The sequence below is a fragment of the Micropterus salmoides genome, unplaced genomic scaffold (assembly GCF_014851395.1).
Source record: "Micropterus salmoides isolate LMB-PRFRI ecotype aquatic unplaced genomic scaffold, ASM1485139v1 Ms_hic_scaffold_18, whole genome shotgun sequence".
Lineage (NCBI taxonomy): Eukaryota > Metazoa > Chordata > Actinopteri > Centrarchiformes > Centrarchidae > Micropterus > Micropterus salmoides.
Window position 1 is genome coordinate 18,497,193 of NW_024040928.1, and position 23,702 is coordinate 18,520,894.

General features: G+C 39.3%; 3 protein-coding genes across 4 annotated transcripts in view; all 3 read left to right on the forward strand.

Moving 5' to 3' along the window:
• The window catches only part of LOC119908433 (rho-associated protein kinase 2-like), a gene marked incomplete at its 5' end in the record, with an annotated part of 30,077 nt that extends 25,623 nt beyond the window's left edge, over window positions 1–4,454 (forward strand). Inside the window, 4 exon segments of one of the 2 annotated variants that reach the window (XM_038726114.1) lie at window positions 112–379; window positions 1,553–1,811; window positions 2,470–2,560; window positions 3,833–4,454. In XM_038726114.1, the coding sequence (XP_038582042.1) occupies window positions 112–379; window positions 1,553–1,811; window positions 2,470–2,503 (561 nt within the window). 2 annotated transcript variants of the gene reach the window in all.
• Window positions 4,455–6,885: 2,431 nt separating this feature from the next.
• On the forward strand, window positions 6,886–8,342 carry LOC119908435 (leucine-rich alpha-2-glycoprotein-like). Its single transcript, XM_038726118.1, has 2 exons — window positions 6,886–7,045; window positions 7,203–8,342. Exon 2 carries the CDS (start codon window positions 7,205–7,207, stop codon window positions 8,201–8,203), a length of 999 nt encoding a protein of 332 aa, XP_038582046.1. The 5' UTR covers window positions 6,886–7,045; window positions 7,203–7,204; the 3' UTR covers window positions 8,204–8,342.
• Window positions 8,343–8,510: 168 nt separating this feature from the next.
• LOC119908434 (leucine-rich alpha-2-glycoprotein-like) lies at window positions 8,511–10,265 on the forward strand. Its single transcript, XM_038726117.1, has 2 exons — window positions 8,511–8,998; window positions 9,111–10,265. Exon 2 carries the CDS (start codon window positions 9,121–9,123, stop codon window positions 10,138–10,140), a length of 1,020 nt encoding a protein of 339 aa, XP_038582045.1. The 5' UTR covers window positions 8,511–8,998; window positions 9,111–9,120; the 3' UTR covers window positions 10,141–10,265.
• The last annotated feature ends 13,437 nt before the right edge of the window (window positions 10,266–23,702 follow it).

Genomic DNA, 23,702 nt, shown 5'->3' on the forward strand with positions numbered 1-23,702 from the left:
TTCTGTCCCCTCTCCCCTCTTGCACAGGCTGTCAGAATAAATCAGGTGTGGTTTTCTCAATTCAACTGCCTCTTCAATAATATATCCATTCCCCTTCTTTTATTTTCCCAGATCTTGTACGACAATGAAGGCGAGCTTAAACGTGACCAGGAGGCTGTAGTGGACCCAACGCTGTATGCTGATCGTCCTGCTTACATCAACCACAAGGGCCACGAGTTCATCCTTACGCTCTACCACTTCCCCTCCAGCTGTGATGCCTGCACTCGACCCCTGTGGAATGTTTTCAAGCCCCCGCCGGCCCTCGAGTGCCATCGCTGCCACGCCAAGTGCCACAAAGACCACCTGGACAGAAAGGAGGAAGTTATTGTGCCCTGCAAAGGTCAGTCTGCTCAGTCTAGATTTAATATTATAAAATTTGCTTGCACCATGGAAACAGATGTTTCTCCAGTGTTAAGATGGAGTACATATATTTGGGTACACCTATGCCAACTGTAGTAAAAATGTATTACAATTACAGAATAAGAACATCACTACCATTGTTTCAGCAGCTGCCATCTGCTTTGGATTTCCCACTATAGAAGCATATTAGATTAATGTTAAGAGGTGCAAGTAACAATTTATTTTTTATTGTCAGTGAACCTATTGGTTAGTTTTCTGATTAATCATTCAGAATAAATGTCAGAAAATAGTTAAAATCACAATTTTCCAGAACTCAAGGGGATGTTTTCAAATTGCTTGCTTGGTCCAAAACCCAAATATATTCAATTTACAATGATAGAAAACAGAGAAAAAATGAAAATTATCAATTGTTAATGTTTTTGACACTGTGTCACAGAGCTGTTGAGACCCTTTAAGAGACATTTTTCAGTATGCTGTAGTCCAGTACAACGCTACAACAATTGCTTGAAATGACATCATAGAGTTAAGCACACACAAAGAAATAAGGTAGTCTCAGCAAAAAAGTGCTGAGTGCTTCAAGTACAATAGTGAATATCAGTGGGGGTTTGTATCATGTTATATCAAACAGCATTTTTGTATTTTTCTGGCCACAGTCATTGTTGGCTTGGCTGATGAGTTGAGAGATTATTTTGATTTAATTACTTTAAGCTACAGTAGGTAATGTATTTGAGAAGCTTTTTTTGTTATATTTGTTCAAATTCTCTTCATCCTGACAGCAATCAATAAATCAAATTTTCTGGGTCAAAGAAATTAAAAAAATCTGTCGAAAAAGAAGAAGCATAAAGAGGAAAAAGGTCAATCTGTGTCTATCACAGGCTACTTGCCTGTCTGTCTGTCTACCTGTGTGCACTCTGTCCGTGCACTAATTGTTCATGAAAATGTGTTTTGTGGGAGTGGCTTTGGAGAGAGGCCTATACAGAGGGGCAGTAATTTTTCTGTTGGATGCTTTCAAAATCTAGCTGTCTCATTCTAGTCACCTTCACCAGCTTTAAAGACACAGAAACTCTTTAACAGCTCTTCTTAAAAAGCTAGTGCTTATCTAATCTTATCTTTACCCTGTTTCTAATGTATTTTAAATAACTTTCTTCAACAGTGAACTATGACTTGTCCACTGCCAAAGAGCTGCTTTTATTGACCAACTCTCCGGAGGAGCAGCAGCGCTGGGTCAGTCACCTTCTCAAACGCATCCCGAGGAAACCTCCAGCAATTAGTTCTCCCTCCGCAGTACAAAACATCCTTCCTGAAGCAATTTCAGGTTCACCTTCACCCAGAGCTTCACCTCACATGTCGGCACATCGCGGTGCCATGAAGATCCAATCCACTAGACAGCAGCAGCCATCAGGGAAGCCCAGGTGAGGACGGGGAAATAATTGCCAGATACAGAAAATATTAGCATTATTCACCCATATTAAAGCTGTTTGATTCTGTAGTATTTTTTTTACATAACTGCAATAACACACACAGGATGTTCCATCCATCTTGTTCTCAAGGTCAAACTCACTCGTTATTTTCAGTTTATTAAAACCACAAAATCTTGTATTCACATCCCCAATATTACATCAGGTATGTGATCAGGTACCTTTTGCAGTAGGAAACTTAACTTGTAGTTGAATGGGAACATAAAAATCAGGGTTAAAATTGTAGCTAATCTAATCTGATAAGCCATCTATTTTTCAGTAAAATTTTGTTTAAAAACAACTCAATCAGAAACAACAAGCCAGACTAATCTTTGTTGATGACTCTCAAACATGTGCACTTGAAAGGGGCTTAAAGCTGTGGCTGACACAGGATGTCTTGCTTTAAATAGGATTCCTGAATCATTTGCATGTGCATATTGCTGTATGCAGCATTAATGCAGTGTCAGTAGCCACCTAATTGAGTAGGAAATGGCACCAAACCATTATGCGACTCAGTATCAGCTAACAGTATCGGTCTTGTTTTCTGTAATAAAGGACACTCAGTTGTCAAAGTTTGCTGCCAGCCACAACCTAACTGGCTCTCATCCCTCAGCACTGGCCCCATGCTCCGTATCATCCTCCACTGACCTTTGACCTCTTCACCTCTGACCCCACCATTCTAACGTCTCTCATGCTGGGAGACTGTAAGTAGCTTGTTGTGCCTGTCCGCCCTCCATCATGCTGTGCTGCTGTGTCCATTAACTGTGCCTCATCATAACAAGCAGCGTTCAGTCACTCAGTTAACTACTCACAGCTCTGTGCTGCCCCTGGTGAACGTGGCATGTGTTGCCCCAGCAGTTAATGAGGGCTTTTGACCCCTCAGTAAACCTCAAACTTGCTGTTTCAGGTCGCTTGAGTTTGGCCTAAGAGACTGGAGTTGGTCGTTGGATGATGTCGATAATGATGATGATGATGATATGTTCTTCTGAAGGAAGTCAAAGAGGGGGGACAGTGGGTAACTGGACCTCTGCATGTGTTTTTGCAGTTAATGGGTGGCTTCAGTGTGGCCAGATGCATGCATTTTTGAGTGATTTTTAAATGTAAAAATGAGTGTGAAACATGAAGTCAGTGTAATATAATAGATGTAATAGCGGTTGGGAAATATGCTTGCTGCACATGCTTATTGCACAAAAAGCAGACAGATTTGGGAGTAATCCTGGTCTGCATGTTTGCAAGAAGTAAAATATCACATAGTTTGACATTGTGGAAAAAATGCACTTAATCAATTCAATTCAAATTAGCTTTATTGGCATGAATGTGTAACGACAGTATTGCCAAAGCATCATACAAACTACATAATCACTTTCTTGCAGGTTACTTAAAAAATAACACTCTTAGATCTGTCCATTAAATATGAAGCAATAGCCAACAGCTGGTTAGCTTAGCAAAGTGTTATAAAAAACATCTCTGCCCAAGAAATAGTCCGGCACATAACCCTGCTGTTACAGCCAAGTCCCGTTTAACTTTAGAGGTGCTGGTAGGTGGATTTTGTTGTTTGGAAAGAGCCAGGCTAGCTGTTTCACCATGTTTCCAGTCTTTGTGCTAAGCTAAGCTAGCTCAAACTAACTACAAGAAAGCAAAAATGTGCTTTAATATTTTACTTATTGCAAATATGCAGGCCACGATTATTCTGTCTGCTGTTTATTAATCTTACTCGTACATTGTGTGGCTACTGGATAGCTTCCTTGTGTAATTTGAGTGGATTTTGTGTGGGTGTGCCTTTTGAAGTCCAGTCATTCTGTTGGTAGCATCCCAGGTTTTCACATCATATTTTCTCTCTCTCTCTCTCTCTCTCTCTCTCTCTCTCTCTCTCTCTCTCTCTCTCTCTCTCTCTCTCTCTCTCTCTCTCTCTCTCTCTCTCTCTCTCTCTCTCTCTCTCTCTCTCTCTCTCTCTCTCTCTCTCTCTCTTTTCACAGTTAACCCTGGCTGGAATCTTTGTGGATTAATGACGGCAGCCTGGATGCAGGTGTCTACGTGCTATATTTTTAGTGAAGTAGACTGAAAAAAATATACTTATCGTGGACAGAAACATTCACAGACACACTGGCTGTCGTCATGAGAACTGGGACTGTCTTTGTCATTTTAACAAGAGGAAAATGAGCAGTATTCAAAGCAAAAACAAAAAAACAAACCTCAGCGCAACACTCTGAATAAATCTGCCTTATTTTATAATCATGACAAAAAACATGGACATTTTATTATCAGATGCAGTGACTCACATACTGATTTGTGTTTGTGAGGTATTAGGCATGTGTGTGAATATTTGTATAAGAGGTCCGTCTGTGTATTGTAACACAGAAATTTAGCTCATAGTATATGATTGTTTTATTTTTATGGATATAAGTCAGCAGCACATTATAAAGTATATCCTTGTCCTGTAAATGAATCCAGTTTTACTCTTGGAGTCTTGATTTTGGGGCATGTTTTATTATACACAATAGTACAATTACAACATAAGACAGAATAATGTGAATTGAACAGAAACGATGTGTTTTCTTCTCGCCATTCATGAAAAATTCAAATAAATTGTTACCGTGATTGATTTTTCATTGATTGTGTAAAATCCCACGTGTAGGATTTGTCTCAGTGTTTTACCGTTAAGGACATATTACAATGCAAAGAAAAAAAAGTTGAAAAAGCCTCCTCCAGTATGAAGTAGATACTGCATCAAAAGCAGCAGACAGGCAGTGAAAGAAGTAAATACAGATCTATCTAGTTAAATAAGTTTTTCTGAGACAGGGGGGATTGGTGAAAACTGGGGTTTGAATTAGATTTCTCTACCCACATCTTCCCAGGTTGCACTGTACCTACAATTATCTTTAGATATATTCTATATAAAAATGATAGTAAATTTTAATGTACACTGTATAGTGAAGTGTTGCCACAAGGCAAACTACGCCAAAAAAGATAATGAAATTGATATGATATGAAAGTCTGTAGTGCATATCACTGATATTATAAATACAAATGTGTTATTGCAACACTGTAGTTATTCTTCAGAGTTGTTCTATCTTGACACCAGTGTATTTTAGGAGACTATTTGAACTATACCCGAATAGGTCCGTCTTTATCTTGCTAGTGCATGTGGAGTGAGTGGGCTTGACTGAAATAAATCTTTCAGAACAGCCTAAAGCCAACTGGCACTCATCATACATAATGTAATGGCTCATCATGTTGCCCATCTGCTAAAATTGTATTTCATACTGCAGGTCTAATCCATTCTCTCTATCAGCTGTGAGACTGAATGTACTGGTTAAATTAGCATGAAACCTGCTGTGCCGGCTGCTGTGACCTCAGGTGGCACGCAGCCCTCACCTGCTGTTTCTACTCCTCATCATGAATCACGGGGGACTGGAGCCAATCCCAGCTGACATTGGGCGAAAGGCGGGGTACACCCTGGACAGGTCGCCAGTCCATCGCAGGGCCATCATGAATCTACATTTTATTATTTTATCTCTAATATTTAAACTTACATTTTTAAAAAGGATGTCTTTCATGCAGCAGTGGTAAATACATTCTCTAGTATTGTACTCCACTGCAATTCAAAGGGGAGATATTCTTTTTACTCCACTACATTTGTTCTAGAGCTTTGTTTTTCTAGTTACTTTACAGACTTGAGGTTTTATATATGTAAAAAAAGTGAGACTATAAAAAATGATACATGTTAAAGATTACTACTCATCGGTGTATAGAATAGTTAAAATCAGCTTCACCTCATCCACCTACAATATTAAAATACTACTTATACATTATTGCATCAGTAATAATAATCTAATAGTGTAATATATAATAATAAAACACTCACAGGGGCCATTTTTCTGCATTATCAGTGCGTTTACTTCTGATATTTGATATGTTTTGCTAGGAATACTAGTAATGCTTTTACTTAAATTGCATTTTAAATGCAGGACTTTTACTTGTAATTGAGTACTTTTATATTGCAGTATTGCTGTTTTTACTGAAGTAAATGAACTAAGTGCTTCTCTGCCTCTTTCTTAGTTAATGTAGGCCAAAACTGAAAACATGTACAGTATGTATAACCTCACATATTGTAGCACACTTGATGTGCTAATAGATGTTTAATCAAGAACACAGTGCACTAGTGACTGTCATACTTTCCTCTGTTTTCTCTGTCTGTGCTCCTCTGTATGTCCCTCGTGAGGCTGGATTGGCTAGTATGTGGATTGTTTTTTATTTCTTTAGCTGAGGCTTTTTTAGCTACAATACATTGTTATTGAGACACTTTTTTACACCCAACACGCTAATATAGTTCAAATTAGCTACAACCAAACCAGCTACAACAGTAAAATGTTACCAATACTTGATTGCATTCAGTAACAATTGAATGTAATGTTTATTGGGGCATTTTTTTGCAAAAAGAATACTTTTATTTTGAATACTTTGAGAAGACCTTAGCAGCAAATCCTTAAGGTCCTGTAAGTTGCGAGGTTGCAAGGTGGGACCTCCATGGATCAGACTTGTTTGTCCAGCACATCCCACAGATGCTCGAATGGATTAAGATCTGGGTAATTTGGAGGCCAAGTCAACACCTTGAAGTTGTTGTTTTTGTGTTCCTCAAATCATTCCTGAACCATTTTACTTTGTGGCAAGGCACATTATCCTGCTTGCCGCCTTCCCATTGTGCATCCTGGTGCAATGTGTTTTTGATTGATGGTCATGCATTTTTATCTCTTCCTTGCACTCTCCCTCCATCTCTCCCCCTCCTTCACCATATTTTAAAAAATCCAAAGTACAAAGTAGACATCTAACTGAGTTATCCAATCAGTGGCAAACCATCAGACATTCGTAAACTTCATATGGTCACATTAACGCACAGACTTGAGCACCATATTTCAGAATCAGCTCCTTTTAGCAAAACTATAGTATTGTATTCAATAAACCAACATAAACTAAGTTTCCAGGCTTTGTACTTTCCCTGCAGTATAGAGTCTGTTGCAACTGCCCGTCCTTGACGAATGACTGTGTAGTGACGGGCCCGTGTTTACTCAGTAAGTAATGATTAGTTTAGAGGATCCACTTCCCAAATGACTCAGTAATTTGCAAGTGAACACTGCTGAATCTGATATAAAGAGCGGTCCGGCTAATACTCAACCATCTAGAGAACAACAGTAAGTTTACTTTTGTTACTGAACATCATGTGCATGAACTGGCAAATGATTTGTGGTTTACTTTGTGGTCAGACAATTTGCAAGTTTGAAATGCTTATATGTATGCCCATGCAAGTTTTCTGTTGTGTAATCTCACTTTTAATCATCCGTTTCCTAGTAATGAAGCCCTGGTGTGCCCTTGCTTTCCTTTGGTTGGCATATTTCTGCCATGGCACACTGTCCTGCCCGGCACTTTGTAAATGCTACATCAGAAGAGCAGAGGTGGTCTGCAATGAGGTTCCTCTCACAGAGTACCCCTCCGAGGGTCTCCCGAAGAACACCACCATGCTGACCATCCAGTACACAAACATCACCTCCATCTCCGAGCAGCAGGTAAGCGCCACGCCCCTGCTGCAAGAGCTCCACCTGTACAGCAACCACCTGCAGAGCCTTTCCTCTCATCTTCTCAGAGGCGTTCCTCACGTCAGCACTTTGGATCTCACAGGAAACAAACTGTCTGACCTGCCTGCGGATGTCTTCAGCCACGCCACGCTCCGCAGCTTGGTGCTGAAGAATAATCTGATTGAAAAAGCTGGTGCAGCGTGGCTTCCTGATAACAGCAGCCTCACCTGGTTGGACTTATCTGGGAACCGTTTAACGGAGATGCCAACTGCTCTGCTTCAGAAGCTGCCCCACCTGGAGAATCTGGACCTTTCCAACAATCGTCTGGAGAAGATCTCTGCAAATTCTCTGGACTCCATGACCAAACTCGAGAGGCTAAACCTGCAAAACAACAAGCTAGACACCCTGGATGCATCTATACTTCAGAGCACCCATAACCTCACGTATCTGTTCCTCTCCCGGAATAAGCTCAACAAACTCCCCCAAAACCTATTTCAGGAGCTCACTCAGCTCAAACTCCTGAGTCTGGATGACAACCAGCTGAAGCACATCCCTGCAGGTTTGCTGGACCCTCTGGACTCACTGGACGAGGAGGGGCTGGACCTGACCACCAACCCCTGGCTGTGTGATGGGAAGATGGAGTACCTCTGGAGGTGGCTTCAGAAGAACAAGAAGAAGGTCTTCCTGCCAGAGACTATCATTTGTGCCAGTCCGCAATCTCTGGTGGGGCGCTCAGTTCTGTCACTGACAGAAAGTGAACTAAACCTTCAGTCTTAACATTTTCTATCCTATGGTTACTGGTTATTATCTGATATGGTAATGTACCCAGTTCAGCCTGTCATCACTTACTTACTGTTCAATCACTGAAACAATCCATAATGTGACTGTATAATTAAATACGATGTGAATAAAGAGATGTCTGTCTTTCCTTGCACTTTAATTACAGATAAAATGTGTTGTGAAAAGAATAGTTTGACATTTTAATTAATGAGCATTAGTGTTGGTAGGTGGATTTTTGGACCAGTCAGACTAGCTGTTTCCAGTGTTTATGCTAAGCTAAACTAATCGGCTCCTGGCTGTAGCTTCATATTGACATATTGAACCAACAGACATGAAAGTGGTATCACTCTTCTCATCTAACAAAGCGATTAACCATACTTCCTTTAACAGACTGTATGTTCTTCAAAAGGAGAAATCCAAACACCAAGAATGTGATTATGAAGATAAAGTAAAGGACTAAATTCCAATTTCTCATTCATTCAACTTTTTGTTGCACGCCTCAATGATTTACAAGTCACACTGGAAATAACTTGAAATATTATACCACTGCGTAAATAAGTCTTCTTGCAGGACTGAAAAAAGAAAATATTGATTTGTGTGTGGTAACATATTCACTTTTAGAAAGTACAGAAGAAAGTAACCACTCACCAGTTGATGAGCTGGTTTGTTTGCTTGGTTTTGTTTGCCCTTGCAACATTTTGTCCTGACTCATTTCTGGGAATAAATGTACTCAACATTGTATAAATACCAGTCCGTAATCAAAAACTGAGGGAATTTTGCTGTGCCTTTCAGGTAGGATTATGCATTTATGACCAAATTTTCACAATTCAAAACAATAACTTAGATTATTAGATAGTTTTGATATCCTGGAGAAATATGTCTCTTATATGTGTCCTTTCTGTAGTGCTTTAAAGATGAACTTGTGGATACTCCTGACTTTCACTGCAGTAGCTGAATGCGGATACCAAAAAAGAGGCGCCCACTCGTGCCCAGATCTGTGCTCCTGTTCCTTTCCACCTTCAGGTGCAGAGGTGGTGTGCAGCCAAAGGTCCCTCACACATTTCCCTGTAAATGGTTTACCCTCCAACACCACTCAACTATCCATCCAATCCACCAACCTCAGCTGTATTACAGCCAGTCATTTGAGTGCTGTGCCCCTTTTAAACAACCTCCAGCTGTATCACAACAACCTGACAAGTCTTCCTTCAGATCTACTGAAGGATGTTCCTCACTTGAACACCTTTGATCTGACGGGTAATCAGCTGGTTCATCTTCCTCCAAATGTCTTCAGCCACCCCTCACTTCATAGTCTTGTGCTGAAGAATAATCTTATTGAAAAGGCTTATGCTGAGTGGTTTCCTGACAACAGTACCCTGACCTGGCTGGACTTGTCTGGAAACCTTTTAACAGGTGTGTCCGCTGCTCTGCTTAAGAAGCTACCCAATCTGGAGAATCTAGACTTGAGTGATAACAATCTGCAGGACCTAGAACCTGACGCCCTGAAGAACCTGCACCACCTGGAGTCACTGAATCTTGCGGGGAACAAGTTAAGCTCCCTAAAACCTACAATTTTCACCCACAACCTGAAACTATCCCAACTGTTTTTTCAGGAGAATCAGCTTCAAGAGCTACCAGCGACCCTCCTACAGGGTCTCCCAAATCTTGAACTTCTACTGCTCAATCAGAATCAGCTGCAGCAATTCCCGTCAGGGCTGCTGGATGGGAGGAAATCCTCTTTCCGCATAATCTTAACAGGAAACCCTTGGGTGTGCGATGAGAAGATGGAGTACCTGTGGAAGTGGCTCTCTGTCCATCCTCAAAATGCCGGCTTTTTGGAGGAAGTGACTTGTGCAGGGCCTGAAGCTCTTAAGCATCGAAAAGTGGCTTCTTTAACTGAAATTGAGCTTGGACTTCACGAGATTCAAAAAGAGTGATGAGGAGATAGATATTTTGCCAGTACCCTGTATATTCCGCAAAAAGTTTATGCCAAATTATAAATCATTCACATATATTCCTATGTATCAAAGGCTGAAATAAAACGTAGTTCTTTTATCCAGCACTGCTTTTTTTGTTATCTCTCCTTGATCTCTCCATTTTTTGGATACTGTCCAGCCCACTGGGTGGCGTAAGATACACAATACATTTCAAAGCAATTAACTGAACAGAGAGCATAGCTTGTTTAAGACCCAATTTACTCAGAAGATCCTCAAAATTGTGTCATAGCAGACCCTGATACCAATTATTATGTTATTGTATTTATTGTTTTAACTATCTGTGAGGCACATAAAGTAAGTAAATATAATTCAAAATATGGACAAACTAGATTTTAAATCATACATTCTTAAATGAAGAGTCAAAAAAGCTGTCATTAAGAGAAGAAATGATATTCAGTGGCGTCACAGAATTGCAACAAATTATTGAGCTCTTCCCTCCGTCCTTGATGTGTTTTTTACGACATTTAAGGTGAACGCTTACTCCAGCATATCTGTCTCACTTGTTGGTTGCATCACAGACTGCAGCATTGTCTCAGTCGTGCCTTTTTGTTTTTAATGATGTTGAGCATGTGGGAGTGCGTGGGCAGTGCAATGGCTGAGTCTTCCAGCTGACCCCTTCTGGATGTGTTTAAATCTCTCTCTCTCTCTCTCTCTCTCTCTCTCTCTCTCTCTCTCTCTCTCTCTCTCTCTCTCTCTCTCTCTTTCAAAGAGTATATATGTATGTGTATATGCTCTGCATGCCCCCACACACCTGTCCTCAAGCCATGATCTCGGTGAGTGCACCCCAAATGTAATTTATTATTGTTATAAAATATAAAACATTGCCTCCTCAAGAGGCTGTTACTTATGAAAATTAAACCTTGTTTATAAATTTTCCCCAAGGAGCGCATGGTAAACTTTGATGTCGGCCTTTCGTGCTACTTCTCTAAATTGTATCCTGGAGGTTAAAGGTTGAGGACGTGGGTTTGCTGGTCCGAATCCTAATTCCCTCTTATAATAATTACCTCTGGAGGAAAACAGTTTTGAGGAAAGTGCTCAAAGGCACTCTCCTCTCCCTAACAGCTACTGCAGCTCTTTGGGCAAGACATTTAATCTCTATGTTCCTGTGAACCCCGCCAGGCTCTGATGTTTGCAAGTGTGTAATGGTGGGCGGGGCGTTCCCTGGATAAATGAGGATGAGGCTTCCCTGCCTTGATTGGTATGGAGGAAAGGAGCCTGCTTTCTGGCTCGATGCTGTACTGTTGGCTAATGATGACTGAGTGATGCTGAAATCTGAAAGGTCACGGGAAAGGTTTTCACGCACTTCAAATTACTGTGGCCTTTCTCACTCTGTGTTATAATAATGGAGACATGATCATCTTTGATAGGTGCTCATTAGCAATGGTGCACTAATAACTTAACATTAACACAAGAGTGTCTCTCAGTGTATATTTTCAGGTAATAAACTCTTTGTAAAACTTTGTATTTTATTTTATTTGTAGTTTTATGCTTTCTTTGAGGTGTTCATTTTTATTCTATACATTTTGTTTTTTTCAATTTAGTTCTGCACCAGTAAGAATTTTGAAAATCTTTTCTAATCGATTCATCAATGAACTGTAAAACTGTGTATTATTAACTCTCATTTCAATTCTAAATGCGCAGTGGTGGAAAGTATATTTACTCAAGGAAGTACAATATCCTCTACATTTCAGGGGTAAATGATTTTTTTAGTGCAATGTTTACTGAACAGCTACAGTAGTATGGTTACTTTGCAGACAAATATTTAAAAACCTTGAAGGAGCTTATAAAATAATATAATGCTTTGTTATAGAATGAACTAACCGACATACACAAGTTCTGCTTGCTTGTACCTGTAATAATCAGTATAATAGCACTCACTCAAACATGCCAGTTTGCATGATATTAAATATAAAGAAAATTTTGCTGATAATACTTGAAACTAAAATATAAAGCAATAGTTTGACATTTTGGGAAATATTATTTGCTTTTTTTTTATTGCAAAGCATTAAATGACAAGATAAATTTCACTCTCGTATCTGTCTGTGTCTCTTTATCTGTCAGCTTAGCTTAAAGACCTACTAGCACCTCTAAAAGTCAGTAATTAATACCTTATGACTTGTCTATTTAATCCATACATAACCAATGTTTAAAATACAATCTGACAGACTATTTCTTGGTCTCTGTTGGTTGCTTAAAAACATATCCTGGCCAAGACATAATCAAGCATAACCCCCCATAACCCGCGACCCTGTACGCAGGATGAGCGGTCAACGATGGATGGATGGATGGATGCATAACCCCCCATAAAACCACTAATTAGCATTTGTAGACTTTCTTGTTGTACGACATTAATTAAACATGATATAATGTGTTAATTAGCATTAGTGAGCTTTAGAGGTGCTGGTAGGCAGATTTTGTTAGGTTGTTAGGCTAGCTGTTTCCCACTATTTCCAGTCTGTATGCTAAGCTAAGCTAACCGACTGCTGGCTCTAGCTGTATAGCCTATTAACTGACAAACATGAGAGAGGTATAAATCTTCCCAACTAACACTTGAATAAACATATTTCCCAAAGTATTAAACTATTGTGTTAAATCAAAGACTTATTATATTGTTTTTATATTGTAGTTTTAATATTAAGGATCAGAATATGTGTTCCACCACTGAAAATGTGATTTTACTCTGCGGTCTCATTGTGTTTGAAGTGTTACTACAGGACGGTCGATCCAAGACTGTGGGCTGAAGTAAAATTAATCGCACCTCTAACAAGACACACATCCATCAATAAACACGTCTGTTCACTGCAGTTGTGCAGCTTTATTCTTCAGCCTTGATATTTTGCAGGTCACACTCACCTTCATACCTTATGTGTATTTGAGCTCATGCTGAAATAAGAACAAAGGTTGACTCATTAAAAGTTTGCCTAAAGGTGGGTGAGAGGAGTCACACTGTGGCTGCCTTCAGGAGCTTGAGGCCATTACCATGCAAGCACTTAACAACAGTAAAACACTCCCACTGAGCCCTTTATCAACCTTCCCACGCTTTTTACTCAGGATTGACAGTATTATGTTTATGCCTCAAACCTGTGCATATTCAGGACCAGCATGCATTGCATTTTACAGCCCTCATCTAGCATGTTTAATCAATGTTACAATAAGCGGAAAGTGGCGAATAGGGAAAGAAATAGCATGATCCCATGCATTGACCTGCATTGTTGATTTTATCTCATTTGCCTGCTCACAAATCATTGCTCTACTTTAAAACATGGGGAAAGGAATGTTTTGTTGCATGTTTTGTTACCTTTGAGCATTATGTCATTATTGGCAAATAGAATTGAGCTTGCTTGCTACTGTATGATTGGTTGTTGTAAATGGCCTCTGTTGCTCTGCAGGGAAATGGGCTATTAGGAGGCTCATCCTGTTTAACACCCTGCCACAAGCAGAAGCTTTTTTATTGCAGGAATAAAGGTTTTGATAGAGGCTACTTCAATATCGCCACATACAGACAGGAACCACACAGAGAACACGTTCGCATTTGATATAACCACTATTTATCCATTAAAAAATCCATTCACAGATGAAAATGCAGACAGAAATTAGATAAGTTGTTAACCATATTTTATTTATTTTATATGTTACACTGTTCTAACATACATTCAATTATGTGTTAAATTGTGTCTGAGTAGCTTGAAAGGACTACGTAGTTTAATTTCGTTTCACAACCTTCTGCTGTACAATGATAAATAAACTACCTTGATAATCAAGATCAAGATAACTTTTCAGTGCACAGAAATTGCTTTGCATCTGCCTCACAAAGGTAACTGAAAAACACTTTAGGAACCGAAAAAGGCAAGGAATAAACCACGTCTCTGTGAAGGCCAGAGCGCAGCAGTCATTAAATCTCAAATATCAAGATGACAACAACACAAATGTAATGGTAACAAGATTAATGGAGGACACCAAGCAGCAGTGATGACGCATGTTAAGAGAGATGATGCATTGGTTTATGGAGCTTGCTCTATTTTCTCAGCCAGTAGAGCTTGTTTTTTGGTTTAAGGCAAGGAGAAGAAAAAAAACCCCTGATAAGATGGTGATGAGAGACTGGAAACTCCTGAGTAACCATTAGCAAAGAGAACAGACAAATCTCAAGTTTTTGCTTAAAGGGCTGGTTCATGATTATTACTAAACACACATTTTCTCACCTACTGTAATTTTATTTGTGGTGGCCACATCATTGGAAAGTTATATTTAGAAAGCACTTCAAAAATAAAGGCTTGTGCAGTGTTGCAAAGTAAATATATATATATATATATACAATTTTGAAGTATTTACTACTCTACTTGAGTATTTCCACTTTCTCCTACTTTAGGCTATTTCTACACTGTGGTATTGCTACTACCTAAGCAAAGCATTTCAACAATTCTTCCACCACCTGTGATGAGGTATGCTTTAAACAATGTAGGCTAGTTGTACATCATGATCTCCACCCACATCTGATGGAAAATGTGTTATCGTAGAGATAGACGGGAACAGTGCTAATTTTTTGACAGAATGTTCTGAAAATGTCCTGTCAAGCACTTTGAATTACCTTGTTGTTGAAATGTGCTATACACATAAACTTGCCTTGCCTTGAAAAGCATTCATGAGGTGCCACTAGTTTGACCTGAAGACCCAAAAGTAACAGTAAAGAAAGTGCTTTGAGAGAGAAGTTCAATTCCTGCTCACTTTCTTACTGCCACACACCTAGTTAATCGTTGCATGAAGTAGGCGCTCTTGATGGGTTGTAAATTATGGAAAGTTATACAAATTGTTGGATTCACCCATCTCAATTCAATGTCAGAGATGTGTGTGGGGTTTGTTTGAAGCAAACAGATCCTTTTAAGTCCCTTTTAACCAGATGGTATTTGCTCAACTCGCCTAGGCTCTACGCGGTTCATTGGTTTTCCATTATTATGGGGATACTACATCTTCAATGGAAAACGGAGGACGGGTGCCCGAGAGTCCAGTAGAGGCGAGTCAAGGCAGGTTGACCTGGTAATGGGTAAGCACCATTAGTGTCCCTGTTAATCTGGATAATCTACAGAACACACCGTCAAATAACTGTAACTAGCCTACTTCCTTCTGAAATGGTTGAGAGTGTATTATTTAAGATAATCACACTGGTTTCGGGAAGATAGATTGCTGCCATTTTTCAATGCAAATAAAATCCTTTTGCTTCCATTGTAACTAGCTGTATAACTAGATACCATTAGCATGAAGATATTTGTTTTGTGGCAATTGTAGGATTTCTAAAAATGCTTAAATGTAGTGTAATGGTAAAACAAGTATAAAAGAGTCAATGTCAGTCAACTAAGTTAACATTAGCTACAGGTCATACCAGTTCAAATTACAGTGTAGGAGCAAAACATCTGATTGTACTAACTTGAACAAGCTGTGTTTTATCACTTATGAATTGAACTCTTCATTTGTAAGAGAAAGACTGCTATTTCTTCTTTCAAAGTCACATAATCTGATTTTAGCACATCTGTGTTTTTTCATCAACCCGCAGGAAACAAAACAGCTTTGACCTCCCACTGACATGCTCATAGCCTCCTTAAAGAACATACTGACGGATCTTTTACTCCTCCCCCAACATCCACCAATCTCATTTGACTGTAGACATCAACTCTTTTTAATTATCATGTAAATATTCCACTGCAGCGATGCGCTGTGTATAATCCCTGCAGCTTTGAACTCAGGCTGCTGTAAGAGGAAAAATCTTTCTAGTAGATATTCACCACAGTTCCTTTTGCATCTTACTCAGTAATTTTTCATTCCAGGGATGGCATAGTGATCTCCACATTTCCATCCATCTGTAGTCACCCACAGTAATAGGGGACAAACGGGGCCGAAGGAGTTTAATTACCTCCGACCACAAAAGACAAGGACACAGCATTTTATCACTGTTTGACATCTCAGTCTCCTCAATGACTCCTCACATGCTTTGCCATAAGTTTTTTTTTATGTCGGCAACTGACATCCTTTCACAGTGAGCTCATACAGATTATCATTTGGCTCCATTCATCCAGAGGCTCTTTATGCAGTGTCTATAACAGACCCTTCACCTGTTGTTGGGGTTGGTCGGCGTGGAGCCATGCAGAAGCGCCTGCAACCACTGAACTGTTCACAGCATGTAGAAAGAAGGTCATGGCTCCTGAGGGAGATCATGTGTCACTGATGAGTGCGGGGTGGGGGGGGTCAGGCCAACTGTTTGTGAGGGCCGACTGAGATGAAGTAGCAAGAAAAACAATTGTCATGAGCTGAGGCATTCACGTTTCAACAACATATTTAGTCATTTATAGAAAGATCTCTTAGGGGAATGTCTGTGTAAGTTATGGAGCTGCACCAGAAGCCAATTAGCTTAGCTTAGCATGAAGACTGGGAAGCAGGGAGACAAGCTAGCTTGCCTAATTTCAGGTTTTTGTGCAAAGCTAGGTTAAGCGCCCCATATCTAGGACCATACATACTTTTGTAAATGCGCTAATTACTTTTCTTGTTGAGTGTTACATGAGAAGATAGATCCCATGATGGTGTTTGGTTTTTGTTATGTTTGGACAGAACTCCCTCCCCTCCCTTTCCAGTTGCGCAAAGCTCAGCTAAATGGCTGCAGGCTGAAGCTTCATATTTAACTGACAGACATAAGGGTGATATTAATCTAATGTCCCAAAATGTCATTTAGCTATTTAACTAATTACTTTTAATGTATAGACTCATCTTCTAACTCTCAGCAAGTTGACAAGTATCTGCATACATCTCTCTTTTAATAAATAACTTATTAATTATAATGAATTAATCATACAAGAATTCTGCATTTGTCAGTGTTCCAAACGAGTATTTTCATTTCAAAATGCTTTATGATGTTTGTTGCAGTTAATTCCCAGCACACATTATCACATCTCTTATGTGTTTCTGTTTTGGAAGCAAAAGCCTACATATAAAGTTCATGACTCAAAAGTGAGTTTTAATGTTTTGGCAACAATCAATCTTCTGGGTGTGGTTGTTCCGTTTTTTTATAAGATGGATGTTGCATTTTTAAAGAAAACATCACTGCCACATCAGCCAGGGGCAGAGACCCAAGGCTGCACATTACAAAAATGCAAAGCTGACACAATTCGACATATAGAATAAGCATGTTTGAGTAATTCTGTGACCGAGATAAATTTTACATCCAGGTGAAGGTAGAAGTCAGATGACACACTCGCTAAATTTTTTTTTTTAAAACCTGCAGCCCTAAATAAGCCACTGCGTAACAAGAATGTTCCATTCCATAAAACATCATTGTCTCTGGATGAAATTATCACCAGTGGCAAGTGCATCGATGAGCAGGTCAGATCGATCACTGTGGCTTTGGTCTCTGAAGGCCAATTAACTTAATTAGATGTCCATATATTCTTCAGCAGAAGTGACACAGGGCCACTAGAACATGGCTGATACAGTGAAATTTGCCCTTTGTAAGCCATTTTTGAAGTAGGGACCATTAGCGGAGGACATGAGGAATGACTAAGAGGAATGAAAGTTGTACCGGAGGGTAAACAGACCTAATCATGGTTCTTTATTATGCAGGCAGTGGTACACAGGAGAGCTGTTTATTTCTGTTATGTGTTGCTGTTTATAACCTTCTAATTAAATTAATTTGCTAAGAAAGACATGCAACAGATGGATTGATTTTTAAATAAACTGAGTGGCTTTAAAGGTTCAGTGTGTAAGTTCTAGTGACATCTAATGGTGAGGGTTGCAAATTGCACCCCTCTCCCCTACCCTAGCGAGCAGTATAGCTACGATGTCATCTATGAGATAAAAGAGACTGCCATTCAAGAAATTAGGTTTCTTTAGATAGATGTGTTAAGAAATTATATAAATTATGTAAAACATAATGTTTTTTTGAATATTATTGTTACTTTTTCATTAATAAAAAACAGCCACATGAAGAAATGAAGTGCTACATGATGTCTCATACTCCTGTAATACATTATTTTACATCTTGGGAGGGTTGGCTCATCTGGACTAACATACCAAAGTAAATGAAGACATTTTCAAACCCTATCACATCTAGTGCATCAAGTATGACCACTGACAGATACCAGGACAATGTAAGCCTCCCTGTTTCTGCACCACAGCCCATTATAAACTACATAATACATTAAGTTTACAAAGGCATTGGCTGGTGAGAATCAAGGCTCCTCTCGCTTTGCTTAATTAGATAAGCAATATGCAAATATTACCAAAATGTCTTTTGAATTTTTTTAAATACAACAGAAACACAAAGTAGTACTGACAGCCATAATTTCAGCTTGTGGAAAAATGGTGCAACATTTTTAATGGGCATTTAGCATGTGAAAGTAAAAATTACACATTTGTGTGCACAGTGGGAAGCAATATCCAATAAAGTTTTTTAATGCAAATTCGGAAAGTATTTATTATTGGTCACTTGATAGGCACACCGTCTTGTTATATATCACTATTAGCAGTAAAAAGAAATACATATTTTCCACCAGGGCAGTAAAATGTGAAGTTTAGCTGCTGATCCTGCTGTTACCGTTTCATTACCAATAATATTCATCAGCTGTTTGTCTCAGGAAGGTAACAGCACATTTCTGTCCACGTAACAAAGCCATAACAGAGGCTGGAGAAGAACTACATGAAGTTACAATCCAACTATATATTTTTTCAAAGTTTAGCTGGCTGATCTGAGATTCGATGGTGGAAGCTGCCGTTTTATTGCCAATTAGCGATCAGCTGATTCTCACAAATGTAACAGACAAAGTCAAAAACTGGAGAGAGAGAGAGAGTAACTACATGAAATTATTGATCCAACTAACATAACAACACAAGCCAAAGCACAACGCTGGAGAATAAACCAATCCAACTAACAATAAATGTTTTTCTACCAGTCTGTAAAAGTTTAGCTGGCTGATGCTTCCATGCTCTAAGCTAAGGTTACGGTTTTATTGCCAAGTAACGTTACTGATCAGCTGATTGTCTCGCTAACATAACCATAACCAGCAAAGCCAAACCACAGGCTGGAGAATAAGTAACGTTTGGCTACATAAAATTAATCCATATTTCACACCACTGACAGGGGAAACACGGCTCTCTGTGATTATGGCCAGCTAACAGCTAAAGCTCTCAACCAACAGTTTTCATTTGCATCGCTAAAGTCTGACAAACAAAGTTAATTACCTGTCCAGCAGAAAACAGACAACTTCAGCACCGCTTTGAAAACATCTGTCCCACATTAACGTTATAGCCTTCCATCTGTGAAAATCCACAAAATCCGTGATTTCTGCCGAGAGCCATCTGTCCCAACTCCGTCTGGCTGTCGGGACAGGTGGTAAATAACACAGATGCTCCTTCAGTTGTCCAAATGTCACTTCTCTTCTTACTTCTAATAAACCAGAAGACTACTGGGAGACTGTATATTACTATTATTATTAGTCCCTCTTCTTCTTTTTTGTACATATTCAATGTAGTGACGGCGTCTACATTACCGGAATTACACATGCAGAAGAAGAACGCCGTGATCACAAAACGCGCTCTGCAGCGCTGTTTGTTTGTTGACGGCTACAGTGGAAACATTACGACAAAATACAGCGTCCTCCACAGCAGGGGGTGCCCGCGGTTATGTAGCTCAATGGCTCATGGTGCGTTCCAGTTGACATGGGAAGTCGGAATTTCCGAGTTCAAAGGTCAAAATTTCAAAGGGAACGCCCCCTTAAATCGGAATCCCTGCACTACCCTGACTTCGTGATCCAAGATGGCTGTCGGGGTATCAACAGTTAGTGAAAGCTGTAGTTTATACTGTTTATTAGCACTTCTGTGTACTTGTGAGTCATATAAATGTTCGCACACAAAGTGCTGTCCAGCTGCTGTCTGTGGACGTGTTGCTACAGTGTGAGTAAACACCGCACAATGCGTTTTTTTAATCAACCGGCGTATCAATAGCTAACCTGGCTAGTTGTAAACAAACAGCTGGCCTAGCGAGGTTTTCCAACTTGTTAACTGGAACGAGTCAACTTGGGTGTGACGTCATTCCCAGCTCCGACCTCCAACTTCCGAGGTAAACGCAGCATCATTCTAAGGTAATAAAAACATAATGGTTCATTATGTAAGGTCTTTATATACCACTGAAAACATAGTTATGGATCTTATATTACATTTCTGTCAATAGAGCCTCAGAAATATTACACACTGGACCTTTAACAAGCTTTGCCTTTGAGTAAGTTATTTGAAGCTGTCAGTGGACACAGTTTTTTAAAGCCCAAATTCATCTGGAGACTCTGCTTGGCAGAAATGTGAAGGTTGGTTTTTCACACTGCCGAGACCTGATCAAAGCAGTCAGCATGACAGTGATGTGGGAAGTAGTGCAACTCAAAATACGGTGCCGCCACTAAATGACAATTTAATGGACTTTAAAACTGTTTCTTGCCGCTATGTAACATTGCAGTCCCATGCACAAAAAACATTTTGCAACAACGACATAATGCTTAATGGCACTCTTCCGCAAGCAAGCTGTAAGAAGAAGCAAAAGATATATAATGTACAATGTAAGTTGTTTGGAAGAAGCTAGCTCGGGTTTCTCAGTATGGATGTCATGGCAGAGGCTGGAAAGAGACAGAAGATGTCGGAGGAAGCAAGAAAAGAAAAAGAGAAAGTGACCAAGAGACCAGACAAGAATAAATCTCAGACTGGCTTTTACTTGTTGGAGTCAGCTAAAAGAGCAGAAAGGATGCAAGACAAATTCTGAGCTGGCCTTCTTGCCGTTGGACTAGTAAGTAATAACTTATTACCTGGCTTGTCCTTTCTTGTGTTGTTGCACTTGCTTGATGTTTCCCTGTGTTAGCAAAGTAAAATCAGCCTGAGGTTTCACAGACAGAGGTTTAGCTGCTAGCCATAAATCTCGAGTTGACCCAAGTTTCAAGCAACATTGTGCTGCTACTGGTGTGGAGTGGTGCCAGTGTCAAGCCGGAGCAACATAACTGGGCTCAGCAGCCTCTATGGACACAACGTTAGATAATGGCAGAGGTGAAGAGGATGTTGACGGAGAAAGCTGGCATTCTTTCTGTTGGACTAGTAAGTAATATTGCTATGTCTTGTTTTGTCACACTTGCTTGATGTTTGGCTGTGTTAGCGAAGCTGTCAACTTGCTAGTTCTCAGTTATAAGTAATGTCATCATAACAAATGCATGTGTACAGCTGTTCTTATTTACAGGTGAATTACACTCTAAAAAATCTTACATAATGTTGCTTTAACACTGCATTCACTCTATCATTATTTTAGCCAAGGTTATACCACAATGAGCACATTATGTTGAGGTAACAATAGCCACACTGACTGAATATGTTTGTGTTTACAGGACCAGCCTTCAATCAGCAATAATATAATTTACACACAAAACAATTTCAATAAAAACATTTAACCCATCAAGTTTGTGCCTTTATTTCTTTCCAGTACTGTGTACAAATTGCGCTACAAAATACTAGTAATGAAGAGGACCTTCATTCAGTGTTGTATATAACACATGATAACTTAATACTTTTTAAAGCACTGTAGAATACTACATAATACTACTAGAATTGTACATAAATTACAATAAACTAATATTTAGAAATGTTATATAATATTAGAGTTCATGAACATTTTGTTGCTCTCCTTGGTAAATATAATGAAAGACTAAAAAAAGAAAGTATCTAATGTCCGCTAACTTTCCCCTGAGCTTTTATACACAGATACCTGTCTTGTTCTTAGTTTAGTTGAGGACAGTAAACATACTGAGTAGGAGCCACCACAGATGTTCCTGCTGAGTTAAGGCCACATCACCTCCTCAGGCTCAGCATTAAACTACGATGGCCCCCGAATCACCCGGTCCCTATTTCACATAAAAGGCTCTGTAAAACCTACCTACCTTAATAACAACCTGACAAAATGAGGCTATAACTTGCCTACCAAATCTCAAGATGCTGAGCTGACGATGAGACTAGAGGCAGGGTTGAACTGAACACAATCTTTTGCTTTTATATTCTTCTCAGGTGAATGGTTTTCTGGAAACTGATAGATTTAAAGGTTAGTTAAGTCTATTGAGGGCATATTTTGGAAACATCTATAACAGTAAGTTTGCACTCAGTTCTAAGCATGAATCTTTATTATTGTGTTTCATTAAATGAAAAGATTAAAGGTAATAAAACTACTGTAATCCTCTAGGATATTCATTGCTGACACAGTATATATTAAATGGTGGGCACACACTCACACACACAAAGCATCAGATTGCCTATAACTATCAGTTTATGCTTGAAGACAGCAGCAGGAGAATTCCTTTTTACCAACCTTCATTCAACTCTCTGCAGGAACAAAAGCTTTGCATCAGACCACGTATCTATTACTCCCTCTGATGGAAAAGGAAACTGGCTTACCACTAAGAACTCTTTTCCAGGCAAATCTATTTTCTCATATTGCATTTGCGGGTTGAGCAAACACCAGAAGGCTGCACTCTATCTTCATTGGTCAGAATTTAGCTTGCAGAGGATTGACTGTTTTGATTTCAGCATTTAACACTTTATACTGACATCTTGAAAGGTTTTGGCATAGTGTGCTGCGAGGCCATTTAGTAATGCATTTGAAACAATACATTGATTGGACACAAGCTGTGATTTTTTAAAATTAATGTGTATTATATTCTGCTGGTTCCTTACATTTTCCAATGTGGGCCAATGTGATGATTTTGCAAACGAATGTTCTGCGAGATGGAACAAGTGATAAGGTAATAAGGAAAGATGGGTTGAGTGTGTTAGGTGCATCCTCCTTTCTACAATTTTTTTAGAAGGTCATATTTAATCTATGTAATTATCGTCATGCAATTTTAGCCTGCGCTCTGCCTGAATAAGAGTGCCCCAAGATGCACCTAGGCAGCATTTTAAACACCCAGTTGAAAAAATGAAACTCATTCCCATACAATAATGCTCCTGGAGCATGGTTTTCCATCCTCTTCAGAATCTGACATCAGGGAGATTACCTTTTCCCTCTCCTGCCGCTGAAAATCTCTTTCAAACAGAGATAGTGCTCAGAGCAGTGGGCTGTTAAGCCACAGCATTATGCACTCACATTCTTATTCAAATTAATGTGCTTGACCATCTTCTGCAGGATATGAATCCATTAAAATTTCCCATTTGTACCATTTGAGGGTAGACATTATGTGTTTTCAGAGTGGTCTTGAGAGCAATATGTTATCCATGATGTGTTTGAATGGCTGTTTTTTTCATTTTGGCTTTCTTTACTTTTTTTTCGCTTCTTTGTAACATGCTTGTAGTCTGATGCCTTTGGCCTTTCCACTATATCTGATGTCAATCTACAACTTAGCTTAATAGTAATAAAACTACTATAGATTTTGTGGCTTAAACTCCTTCAGCTGAATTAGATCGGTGAATGGACACCTCTCTTTTCCTATAATAACAACTTTTTAACAGTTGTA